This window comes from Danio rerio, chromosome 4 (assembly GCF_049306965.1).
Source record: "Danio rerio strain Tuebingen ecotype United States chromosome 4, GRCz12tu, whole genome shotgun sequence".
NCBI classification, from domain to species: domain Eukaryota; kingdom Metazoa; phylum Chordata; class Actinopteri; order Cypriniformes; family Danionidae; genus Danio; species Danio rerio.
The window spans coordinates 3,447,526-3,461,438 of NC_133179.1; the positions used below are offsets into that span (position 1 = coordinate 3,447,526).

The following is a 13,913-nucleotide window of genomic DNA, read 5'->3' on the forward strand; positions in this document are numbered from 1 at the left end:
TAATGATGTGTTTTATTGTGAGTGCTGGTCTGCATGGCGTTTCTCCCTACAGGGCTTTTGTGTTGGAAGTTTTGATGCTGATTTTAATGAGTGTAGTTTACAGCGTGTGTATCTTCATACTGTAATAACCAGAGACAGGAGCACCACAGATCCACTTTTTAAAAGCCTTTTAGATGGATCTGCATGTCAGGGAGTTTAAAATAGGGAGATGAACCTGTTGTTCAGGAGTCTGAGGAATCGATGGAGTCTCAAACACTTCAATGGGGTAGAGTTGTCGTACAACCTTACACATATACTGTATATACATACACCCATTCATATTTATATATATATATATATATATATATATATATATATATATATATATATATATATATATATATATATATATATATATAAACACTCATACTATAAACAATAAAAATAAAATATATTAATAAATAATAAATAAAATATAAATAATCAGTAAAAGTAGTATTTATACAGTTAATATCAAAACTCATATTCTAATATTAAATATTTTTATATGATTTATAGATTTTATATTAATTATGTAAAACATTTGTTTCGTTGCCGCAGCATCTGTTTTCGCAGTGGAATCGTGCAACATCACCAGCATTATTACTGAAACTTTAGTATCACCAGTAAACTCGGCAGTAGTTTCATAAAACATTCATACAGTCAAACGCAAGCGCTGAGGAAAGGTTTAAGCATGCTGCTCGCAGCTCTGTTGTGTTATTTGTATTTCTGACAATCATCTGTAAGTGTTACGCTTTGGCTGTAATAAGATCCCCAGAGCCGCGGCGCTCAGGTGACGTCGCTAAATTTATCTCTGCCCCATTTCTGCCTGAGATTTCACAATTATTTTTGTCACTCATTTCTTTTTGGTCTCGTTTCAGGAAAAATCTGCAAACAGGAGGACGTTCCAGCGACTATTACTGATGCTGTGACGAGAGGTAATTAACTTTTCCTTCGTTTGCTCAGTTCCTCAAGCATGTCTCATTTACAGCAGTCATCATGCATATCCACGGCGGCCCCCAAACACAAACAAACAACTAAAACATGCAGTGTTTTCTAAAACTACACCCATTCATTTAGTATGTCCAAGGGGTTTTTAAAATTAGTATTTTTTTTCCATCTCATATGAAGGTCAGATTAAATCCTCCAATTTAAAATGTGGTAAAGTTACATTTTGAAAAGCTGCATATATATATATATATATATATATATATATATATATATATATATATAAAATCTTCACATACATGCTATTTGAAAACTATGATTAGTCATATATAATGTCTGTTATGTACTAAATGTATTTCTTGGTTAAAGACAAAACAATAATCCATTACAAACAAACAAATAAATAAACAATTGGCTCACCTTAGTATTTGATAGGAACAATACATGTTTGTCATTTCTACTACATATAATCGCTTAAAAAATAAACAAACAAACAAACAATCAGTGAACCAATCAAATATTGGCACTACTAAAATGCTATGAAGCATATAATAGTAAAAGCTAAATGCATTACATAATTTTACATAATTAAAAATAACTAATTCATACCATAAATATGAAAATAAACTGATATAAAATGGCGATACAATATTCTTTTCCTAAATTCATTCATAAATCAAAAATGTGACATGTATATCATGTCGTAATTGAAGGCATTATATAAATATTATATATATATATATATATTTTTTTTTTTGACATTCCAGTAAAATAAAACAATAGATAAATAATGCAATAAATTAAACATTAAATAAATAAAACAATAAGTAAATAAATGAATAATACAATAGATAAAACTGAAAATGTTTATTTATTTATAGATAAACTATAAATAAATAAAACTATAAATGAAGGTAACATTAAATAAATAAATACAATAAATAAAACATTCAATAATAAATAAAACAAACAAACAAATAAATAAATAATACAGGAAATGTCAAAATGAAAAGAAAAGAAAATGTCAAATACATAAATATAATAAATAAAACTAAATAAATAAAAAAATAAACAAATAAAACAACCAATCAATAAATAAATACAGGAATATATACATGCACATTATTTTATTGCCTACCTAAATGTGCAAACGTGCACATTTTCACAGACACCTACTGTTCGTCTGAATAATGCATTTAAGGTCATCATAATGTCTGCCAAGTTGAAGAAAGCCCTTGTATTTGAAGGAGCCTTGCTCCACCAAGCAATACCAAGGTTGTGTACTCAAATACCCAAACAATAGCAGATATTCAGGGGTCAGCAAGACAAGCAGACAGATTTCGACATTCAAAACAGACCTTGTGACTGACAAAAACAGACCTCGCCGTCGCAAAAACAAGATTATCTGCTCGCAGCGAGTCTTTGCCCCTCACCTGATTTATTATTTAAGCCTATTAGGCTGCCAATTATTTATTTTAGTCTGTAATTACACTCATCACAAGACACTCTGGAAAACTTTAAGCATTTAAATGAATAAGAAATGACTCAAAATCGCATTTATCCAAAGCAAGCGTCTCTGAATGTCACATTTGCAAGCGTCAGTATTTGAAAAGAGCCAGAAAATGCTATCCAGCATGACAATCACTGGTCAGACTGACTGCGTTTAATGCATCGCTTCATGTGTACAGTGCACGGATGTGTTTATTTGTCATGCAGTAATGCACATCTCTATCACCATCATCAAATATATTACAACTGACATGAGCATTTCCAGGCTTAATGGCCGGTTAAGTGGCTGTGTCACTTAACAATTACAGCCCTGTTAAATATAAATGATTAGGCCCTCAAAAGCATTTAACACTATTAAAAATATTAGTCATTATACAGATCGTTTCAGAAGTGACATCGCAATATGTACATTCGCAATAGTCCCATCACAGGATGTGCAATATTGAGTCTGGATTCAATAGTTGCAGTTCAGGACACATGAATTTTGTTTAATTATTTATACAGTTAAGACTGTTTAATGGTATTTCATTAATTATTTAATTTCTGTATCATAATTAGGATGGTCAGCATACTAAAATGCCCATTTGCTGCCAACATTTGAGACCTGTTGAGCGCGTTCCTAAACAGCTCTGATTTGCCATTGTATTTACATGCTCAACAGAAATGACTGTGATTGGCCGTGAAGGTCATTTCACCAAACTCACCGCTGTTTACTGTGTGTAACCACAGATACAGAGACCCTGGAGCATTATAAAGGCGCAATTCATCAGCCGATTGCTGGTGTGTCAGTTTATAGACAAACCAGCTGATCGATGTGTCTTTGAAAAGCTCCATTGGAGCACCCGGAGGAACCCCACAACAACAGGGGGAGAACATGCAAACTCCACACAGAAATGCCAACTGATCCAGTTGGGGCTCAAACCAGTGACCTTCTTGCTCTGAGCCGATCATGCTACCCACTGCGCCACCGAACTGCCTTTTTAACTTTTAGCTTTTTCATTTTTCGTCCTGGTCTTTCAGGTTGGGGGATCAGTATTGGGCTAACGACCCAACTCATAAAAGTTAGACATTCACACCACACACCAACATGGTGTGGCTAAATGTCAACTTCGATAAAAAAAACGGACCTGGCAGTAAGTAAAAGTTGGATGTGTAAATATATTACAACTAACTAGAAATAAAATAAATAAACCTAAAATAAGCTAAACTAAATGAAAACTAAAATAACTTTAAGCTAGGGCTGGGCTGATAAACGATATATCGAATCGCTATAAAATTTATGTTGATATTGCTGATAAGCTCTGGATATTTTTCCTCGATATTGATCCTAAGTGCCAAACACACATCAGAAATATGCAAATACAGAAATCTATAATTGTGTTAATATTAGAGTTTCATAAAATTTTGGGCCGCTAAAAATTATCGAAAATACTGTAAGTCAGTCACCCAGTATTGTTTAGTGCGTATTTCACTTTCCCACCAACCGTTCACTTACCAGCAGTATCTGCTTTCAATCATGGTTGGGACATTGTTTTACAAGAGGAAGCATACAAAAACGTATATCGAAATATATTTATCGCTATCGTTCAATATAGAAAAAAATTATCAAGATTGCATTTTTGCCATATCAACCAGCTCTATTTTAAGCAACATATATATATATATATATATATATATATATATATATATATATATATATATATATATATATATATATATATATATATATATATATGTATATATTTCTTTTTTTGGCCAAATCTGATTGTCATTTACAACACAAATACTCCATTAAAATGTGGTGAATTATATTTGGTCTACATTTGGTGGATTTGGTAAAAAGGCTGCAGCTGAATAAATAAAACAATTTATAAATATATTGCAAATGATACGTTATCTAGCTTAATAGCCAGTTAAGCGGTTAGATGTCATCTAAACAATTATAACCCTGTTAAAAACAAATGCTTTAAACCCCAAAAGCATTAAACGCTGTTAAACTTGACCCAGCATACAGCATTTAATGGTACAGACTCGTTTCTGCTAACAAACTGGGCCTCGCGCCACAAACAGGGTCGGATTCAGTGTTCAGCTGCGTGGAAAAACGCTTTCTGGCTCCAAACCAAGCCTAGGTTGTGTCCGTCGGCTCCCGTGCTCTGCTCATCCTCTTTTCTATCCGCTTTTATCACCTCGCACCAAATGGGTTTAGCACGTTAGGTAACCTCATTAGCGCAAGACAGTCCCGGGCTGAGCCGAGCATTAGCAGAGGATCTACTGGAGGAACCACAAGATCCACTGTCAAACAATATGAGCAACGCTTGGCTAGACATGCACACATTAGAAAGACGCTGCTCATGCCATTTCATTCTGTATACATTAACATGGGAGAAATAGCAAGAGTGGTAAGATGACATGGTATTTAAAATGCAGCTCCAGTCATTGCATGGATTTCGGAATGATTCAGAAAGCTATTTGGTAGAGTGAATAATTCAACGACTCATAAATACAGTACTCGATTGGATCCTAGATGAATTTTGTTGGACAAAACAATGATTAACTAAAACACAACGTCTTCATTTTACCTTATTTAGGAAAAACTACAAAAGTACTATGATGTTTTGCTTTTTGTAATTCAGCCACTGTTATTTTATCCATTTCTGAATGATTCAGAAAGCCATTGAAGTGAATGAGTTGAGTGAATACTTTAATGACTCAAAAATACAGTACTTGATTGGTTCCTGGGTGAATTTTTGTTGTACAAATCAATCATTAACTAAAATACAGTATCCTAATGTTCTCTTATTTGGGGAAAAATTACAAAAGTTTTATAATTGACGGCTTTTTTGTAATCGGCTCCAATCATTGTATCCATTGCCAAATGATTCAGAAATCCATTGAAGTGAATTGGTAGAGCGAATAATTCAATGACGTATAAATACAGTACTCTTGATTGGTTCCTGGATGAATGCTTGTTAAAAAAAAAACAATAATTACATAAAACACAATTTCTACATTTTGTCATATTTGGAAAAAATAGCAAACATATAATGATGGGATGCTATTTTCTACACAGCTTCAGTCCTTGTATCCATTGCTGAATGATTCAGAAAGCCATTGAATTTCATAATGAAAACAAATAAATAAATTATGATGGCATGCTATTTTGAAATCAGCCTCAGTATTTTTGTTTCCATTTATGAATTATTCTGAAAGACGAACAACTCGGTCAAGTGAATCATACAATTACTCATAATACAGACTCATCATTTGTTCCTGAAGTGAATCAATCAATGATTTACTAAAACCTAATTTCCCATATAGATTGTTTAAAATTCCATTCTGGATTCAGGATATGAATACATTTAAATAATTAAATTGTGTTAAATTGTGAGTCTCATCAACGATTCAATGATTCGCAAATACTCAATAGTTGCATTCTGAAAGAATAAACGGCATTAAAATAATCTGTTGAATGCATGATTCAGAATGCAGAGTGAATCGGTTTTAATTTACAGTGAAGAGTCAAGGTTGATTAGCTTAAGTGATTCAGTATCTTACTCATGTTTCTACATTTATTTTGCAAAAGTTGCAAAAAAGGGTTAACTAAGTAAATCAGATATAAAGTGAATCATATTTAATCAGATTACCAAATCATAACCTTGTACTAAAGGCAATATTACTGGATTCATCTCATGTTTGGACTCTTCCACTCCAGTTGATACTCAGTTAAAGCAACAGCAAGCCACCACACTGTAGACTTCTATTACTGCAGAGTCGTTTTACAAATTCATACAGTCATTTCTGATTAAGTACCACCCTACTTTTAAGAGCAACAACCATGTTTTAATGTCTAAGAGGCATTTAACTATGCAGGATGATTATAAGAACCGGCAGGTAAATTATTAATAGGCCAAAAGAAACTTGGTGTGAGGCAAGGCCTCAAAGGAAAAAGAAACTGACTGAGATTTCATCCAGAATTCTCCAAGTGTAACTGCCAGAGTCATGCAACAGTAGACTAGCCTTTTCATATACCGACTAACAACACTGTCAAGAGCAATTAGTTGAATTTACTTTAAAAAAGTGAGTAAACCTGTAGCTTTTAAGACAATTAGTTCACTTAACAAAAGGAATGAATAACCTTGTTGCTTTTAAAACGATTAGTTGGCTTGACTTAAAAGAGTTAAGAAAGACCATTGCTTTCAAAGCCATTAGTTGACTTCACTTTAAAATCTTTGGGTAAACCTATTGCCTTACAATTAGGTAAATACAATTTGTGCATAATTAAAAAAATAAGGTAAGGCAACCTAACAGTTCCAAGTATACTCACTTTCAAATCCCAATAGGTTTACTCACTTTAAGTAAATTAGTTAATCGCTTTTTACAGTGTAGGTACAAGCCACCTGGGTATCCTTAAAACAAACATGGACAATTGCCTTAGAACAGGGGTGCCCAAACTCAGTCCTGAAGGGCCGGTGTCCTACATATTTTAGTTCCAACCTCAATTAAACACACCTGAACCAGCTAATCAAGCTCTTTCTAGCTTTACTAGAATCTTCCAGACAGGTGTGTTGAAGCAAGTTGGAGCTAAACTATGAAGGACAGCGAGTTTGGGCACCCCAGCCCTAAGAACTGGAGTGCAGAGCTTGGTTAATACAGGGTTGCCCCATGTTCTTGTAGGAGACTTTTGTCTAACAGCAAAATAAAAGAATGGTAGCAATAACCACATCAAATGTGTGAACACTACCACATTTTTAGTGCAACGAGAAGCCAAAACTAGATGCTAGCAATGCATTATTGCTCCCATTACCGTGCCTTTCAATTCGTAAGAAGGTTTACATGAGCAATGCAGGATTACACCATGCAAATTGCCTGTAAATCACCATCACATATGCTAGCCCTTGCAAATCTGCCAGAGTATTGACGCTACAGCCCTTTAAAGTAATCACATAAGCGCATAGTGTGGGATAAAAACCTGAGAGATTCAGATCAGATTATCACAAAAAAATGGCAAGTCCCAACCACTGTCCTCATCACCTTGTTTATTAATACAAAAGAGAAGCAGGCTAATCCAGACTATGGCCTCTTTGGTTTGGTGACAGTATGAAACCAGGTTTCTTGCCAAACCTTCTTGGGTAAATGGTGTTTTGTAGTCCCTGCCTTAATATGCAGAGCAGCACTGGCCAGGCGGGACGGCACTGGGTGCAGATCTGATGTGCTTTAATGAAACCGGCAGAGCACACGTGGTGAAATATTTAAGCGGGAATCGTTACTGGAGTTCCATACACGTGCTTTGATGATGTTCTCCGCTGGAGGTGAGGTCATTGCATGGTGCCATGGGGAGAATGAGTCAACCCTTGGAAGAACACGGGGACTCTGGGTGTGTGTGTGTGTGGAAGTTTTTGGGGTAATTCTGGAGTTTGGAAGATCTGACAGACCTTTGGAGAGCCTCTAGGTGAGTATGTGCCACCGTACTCAACATAATTTGTCAGAATAAATTCACACAGCGATGCACAGCACGTCTTCTGCAGAAGCCAGGGACGCTTTAGCTTAAAAGTTTCACAACTTGCTGGGTAAATAATCTGCAAATTACCCAAGGGTATCAGTGGATTTCCCTGCATCGCTTTTTCAAGCAAGGCACTCCGAAACTATGCAGAGAAAGAAAGTTTTATTTTATTTTACTTAGGCTGATGAGATTTTCAGCTCAAACTGAATTTGTCAAGACAAAAAGGCAATGTGTTATGAGTGTGTCTATCTATGTGATCATTGCAGCTGATCTCCAAAAATGACTTGGCTTAGTTTAATGAATCAAGATATTTTACTTTAACTAATAACCTTTTTCAAAATGATGCAACTTTTCACAAACTGCTTGTATAACAAGGCTTGATGGGTAGGTTTAAGGGTGGTTTAAAGCGTAAGGGATGGGTCAACAGTGTAATTACAGACAATAATTACAGATGCAAATAATTAAAGTATAAACACAATGTAAAACCATGCAGAACAAGTGAATTGATCCTAATGATTAAATTAAATGCAAGTACATAGTAATAAGACCCCTACATACAGGTCACAGCCATATCACCCTGCAGCCCAAGACCGGTTACTCACTGAAGCTAAGCAGGGCTAAGCCTGGCCAGTACCTGGAAGGGACATCACATTGGAAAACTAGGCTGATGTTGGAAGGGGTTTTAGTGAGGCCAGCAGGGGGTGCTCAACCTGCGGTCTGTGTGAGTCCTAATGCCCCAGTATAGTGAAGGGGACATTATACTGTCAGTGAGCTCCGTCTTTTGGATGAGATGCTAAACTGAGGTCCAGACTTTCTGCAGCATTTGTGGCACTCTCTTGTAGCAAATCCCATAGCACTTCTGGTAAAGTAGGTGTGTAACCCAGTGTCCGGGCCAAATTTGCCGCCTCCGACCCTTAGTCATCATGGCCTTCCAATCATCCCCATCCACTGAATTGGCTCTAACACTGTCTCTCCACTGCATGGCCATACACGATAAATGCAGTATATAAATACACATTACATTACATTACTTCATATAAAGTGGAATCACCGCAACTAACAATACCCTTGCAACCCCTCAGAAAGCCTAGGAACACCTAGCAAATGTGATGTCAAAAGTTAGCTTTTGACCTTGAGGTGTCTCGTGTTCATCCCAGATGTAGGCATCTTCCAAACTCCCTTAAATGTGTTGCTCAGCCACAACCTGACAGTAATTAATGTAGCCTGAATATTTTAATTAAATCAAGTATAAAAAATGATGAGGGTAAATGGAAAAGGGGCCTAGAAAACACAGACAGGGGTTCGGCAAAAGAGCTGTAAATCACATCATAATAAACATCTCCTCCCCTATTTGCCATTCAGCCTGTGATTAAGACAGTAATTCAGCAAATCTCATTACTCCAGTTTAAAAGGAGCAGCAACTCGCCATGAACACTTCATTAGAGTCAAGAAATTGAGCTATCGGCAACAGAACAAGCTACCAAGTTCAGATTTTATTTTAAAGAAGGTCACACAAGACCACATCTCATTCATCAACACCAACAGAACGACCTAAGGAGATGAACACCGATACTGTGTACATTCATGCCGAGCTTGAATACGGTAATCTACTAGACTTCAATGCAATTAAAACATCACGTCCCCACACCAACTTACCAGCACATCTGCTTCATATTAGCTCTGGGGTTTTGTCCACACAATACTCCGGTGAATGCAAAAGCTCTGCAACCTTGCAGCGTCAGTCAACCAGGGCTGTAGGTCAGTAAATGGTACTATCATGCCTCCCTCTGCATAGTGCAAAGACGGGATTAAGCACTGGATTATCTACTAGGAGAGATTAATGGCAGGGTGGCCACGTATGTCAAACTCAAAGGCGGCGTTACAGTGGGACGTCCCCTTTCCTGGGAAAAAAACCCTTCCAGATTTCAATCAAAAGATTTTGTTGTTTACTTCGGCTATCAGTAGACGGATTGTCTGAGTGAAAACTGTCCAGGTGTGAATATGCAAAATGGGTCGGATTTAGTGGATGAGCTGGGGCTGATTGTTATTGTGGGATTAGGCAACATTTGCATGCAATTCTGATGCAAAGCAGAGCATGCATTGATAATGGCCATTCTCTGGCTTTTCAGAGCTGCAGAGGAGGACAATCCTATGAAATTCAAAGGGGGGGGGGGGGGTGTTGTTGGTGGTAGCGGATACACTGGCAATCGAGTGCATTCTTTATAAAATGGCCATATTCAAATTGAAAAACCTTGTTGCCAACATTGGGATTATGAACACAACTCAGCAAGCATCTAATCCTGGCAGAATGTTCGGTTTCCTTAAGCAATGGCAAAAATAAACACAATAGCATTTTCTGAAGCAGGCCAACTGATTGCATGAAATGGAGAACTCCATGTTGAAGCTGGAACAATGCCTTCCAGAGAAATTTATGGATAGCTGCATTACCGCTAATGCACGCTCTTGTATATACGTTCCTCATGTTCGGCAGCCCACAGAAATCCCTCAGCGGGCTTCTCATGTAATTACAGTCCAATGGGAATGAAGTGCTAAGCAGGAAGTGGTGGGAATTACTTGAAGAGCGGACTATTTGGAAATTTGGAAGAGTTGGGGAAAGTGCTTGACATTAAAGCTGGCCAAAAGTGACTCGGTCTGCATCAGCTGTTTTGCTGCGGTAGGCGCATGACTCCACTGTGAGGTCATGTGCGAGTCCTGGCAGGCAGATCTGCCGTCCACTGGGAAAGATCCTGGAGCTGGTTTTGAATTGTTGTGGCCATGGGTTTCATCTAATTCTTTGCTGTTCATAGATTAAGATGATACCCATTCACTCATCATCCAGGCTCATTCAAGAGATTAGTTAACTAAAAAAATTAGTTACTCATCATCACGTCGTTTCAGCCCCCAGAGACATTCGTTTATCATTGGATAACAAATTCAAGAGTCAAGACAGTACATGAGTCTTCATTGGTTCAACTGTAATCACACGAAGATCCAAAAGCAGTTTTGAGCTCCAAAAAAAAAAAAAAAAAAAAAACTGTACACATGATTATGTTCACCAGTGTCTTTTATGTTAGATCAGGGTTATGTCTACTGCGGATAATACGATACTTGCATGTTGCCCTGCTGACTCTAATGGCAATACTTTATTTTTGTATTGACCGTAGTAAAAACACACCCTGATGACTTGACATGGAAGTTAAGATGTAGGCAAATATCATAAAGACATTTGCAGTTTTTTGATGGGAATCTCTGTGTCTGTTTGTATTTTAAATATGTCCGCATTATGGGGGGTGCCAGAATATTTGAAGAATATCTGAATCTCAATAATGAAATTAAATGCCAAACCACAGAATGAATATTTCAATATTGAATGTTCTGGCTCAGCCCTAGGAACTGAATCCACATAGGCTGTTTTAATGCCTTTTCTTGACTTATAAGTCTCACAATTCCATGTCTATGGAGGGACAGAAAGCTCTTAGATTTCCCCTAAAATAACTTCATTTGTGTTCTGAAGATGAACAAAGGTCATTGAAATGACACAGAATTCATTTTTTGGGGTGAACTAACTTGTGATGAGTACATCGAAAGGAGGTTGACTGTTTGCAAGACTCTCATTGCGGAAGTGTTCATAAAGCAGATAAAAGTTTCACAGTTGATTACATCACCAGCTTGATACAACAGTCAATTATCCTGCCGTTTATGCCGTCTGCCAGGACTCGCATAACAGTAATAGATGGGAAGAAAAAAGCAAGGCGCCTCTCAGATAATCTGGCTGCATTCCCAATCTCTAGAAACCTACAGCATTCATATTGATTTTGATAATGTGGAAGATTTTAGACTGAACTTCATCAAAGAATTTGTACTTAATTACAGCTGATCCGCAAGTACCTGTTGAAGCCAGTACATCTCATCTCGAGTAGGGATGGGAGACACCCCTACTTGAGATGAGATTGTAATAAGAACAATAATACCTATAATTGGTCTGTGCAATGAATTATTAATACTTATTTACAAAAAAGAGATTCACGGACATACTCTCACTCTTAATTCTTTCCATAATGTCGAAATGTTTGAAATACCTCAATTTTTGTGACCATACTTGTTTTAATATCACAGAATGAAGAAAAAATCATACTATTTTATAGTATTCGATACATTGATAAAGGCTAGATCACTGGGGTATATGCACACAGACTTTTACATTTCCATCAGCCAGCCTAAGCCTTATTTATTACAAAATCACGACGTTTAAGATCTGATTTCTTTAGAAATCAATGATCTTCACTGCCTGATAGATATACAATTTAAAATAGGTCTTAGATCAGACAAGAAGCACTGCATTGAATTACTTTTGTTTCCTCTATGTCTTTAAAACATGGAGATGTATTGCACCACAGTAATTGCAATGGACATTGTGACAAAATTAATGCTTAAGACTATTTAACTGCTTGTATTTCAATTACATTACAACATCGATGCTGCAAAAGGAACCATATGAAATTACAAATAGTCACATTAACCGTTCACCTAAAGTTAACATGGGCTGAAAAACACCAGCTGTGCACATAACCCATTAGCTTTGCATTATAAATATACTTTGTGCTCATTAAACATCGAGGACAGCTTGAAGAACACAAGTATTCCACATATATTGCCACAAGCTTTTGTTTATTGTCTTGTTTGATCATCTTTATCCTCTTTTCATCCTGCAGTGATAAGGGACGCCTTTTCTTTGGTAATCTATATGTGAAGTAATCAACAAGTGTGCCCTCTAGCATCCAGTATGAATGAAACATTACAACACTAATCCTGAGGTCTCAAACCCCTTATTTTCCTGCAAAGTTTTTTTTTCTAAACTGATTCAGGACAACTGGTTGTGTATTTTATATGATCCTAAACACCTTTTTTGTCTCTAAAGATAAAGACTTTTTATTGTCCCTCAGTAGATGCATGTGAATTATCATCATTAATATCGTTATCACAAAATACCAGTAAGTATTGTGATGCAATGTGAACTTCATCTCGCCCATCCCAAGTAGTCTCAAGTAGAAAGTCAATTTAGGCAGCCGATAAACAGGATGCTTTGGGAAATTAAGCAAAGTGTGCATTTGGTGAATGCTAATATCTTTGAACAAGCTTTCCATGGAGTCAGATTGTGATTTGTTGAATAAATAGTGGCAGAGTTTCCGTTTGGCTGTCGATTTGGGCCCTCCTGGATCAATGTTTCCTGATACCACAGCGGCTGTTAATATCCTCTGATCTTACGTATTGGTTTCTACTAGATGTTTTGGACGCCATCCAAAACTGCGGTTTAGTGTTCATTGAGAAAGAGAGTAAAAATTTAATTTTCGTCCTTTTAAATGCCAGCTGGCAGGCGTATCAATGGGCACACGAGAGAGAGAGCTGAAAACACATGCAACATGAATATAGATTGTTTGGAAATACGACATCCGTTATCGTGAGAGCTCTCGCACTACGCATCAGGACAGGAAACACATTACTCTGCTTCTTTTGGCATCCACCCCGTCTTCCTTTGGATCAGAGGGCAGCCAACTTATCTTGGGAGTGGCGGTAAATTACGCCAGACCACAACCCAAGCGAGACAGCTGTTTTGGAGAGGATCGGTTTACAAGTTACCCAACTCAGAGGACTCGCATAAGAGAGGAGCACTCCATCACAAGGATTTGTTTTCATCCAGGAGTAGTTTCACATGCCATCTCACAAAAAGCATGATTGAAATTACAAAACAAATGGAAATAAGAATAATACAAAGAAGTTAACTGATTTATTTTATCTTTTGCCATGACAATAGTACATAATATTTGACTAGATACTTTTCTAAATACTTCTATACAGCTTAAAGAGACATTTACAGGCTTAACTAGGTTAATAAGGTTGATTAGGCAAGTCATTGTATAACAGTGGTTTGTTCTGTAGA

General features: G+C 36.7%; 1 protein-coding gene and 1 long non-coding RNA gene across 39 annotated transcripts in view; one reads left to right on the top strand and one right to left on the bottom strand.

The window, feature by feature from the left end:
• Positions 1-13,913, bottom strand: part of plekha5 (pleckstrin homology domain containing, family A member 5) — a 198,530-nt gene that overhangs the window by 157,725 nt on the left and 26,892 nt on the right. For 17 of the 37 annotated variants that reach the window (XM_073946541.1, XM_073946543.1, XM_073946528.1 and 14 more), the window contains exon 1: positions 9,632-9,773. The exons of the other annotated variants lie outside the window; for them this stretch is intronic. In XM_073946541.1, the coding sequence (XP_073802642.1) occupies positions 9,632-9,648 (17 nt within the window). In that variant the 5' untranslated portion in view covers positions 9,649-9,773. Of the gene's footprint in view, positions 1-9,631; positions 9,774-13,913 lie in introns of those variants that run through there. 37 annotated transcript variants of the gene reach the window in all.
• The window catches only part of LOC137491498 (uncharacterized), a 31,360-nt gene that overhangs the window by 3,168 nt on the left and 14,279 nt on the right, over positions 1-13,913 (top strand). For both annotated transcript variants that reach the window (XR_011011409.2, XR_012401714.1), the window contains exon 2: positions 900-956. This is a non-coding gene — a long non-coding RNA (uncharacterized lncRNA). The remainder of the gene's footprint in view (positions 1-899; positions 957-13,913) is intronic.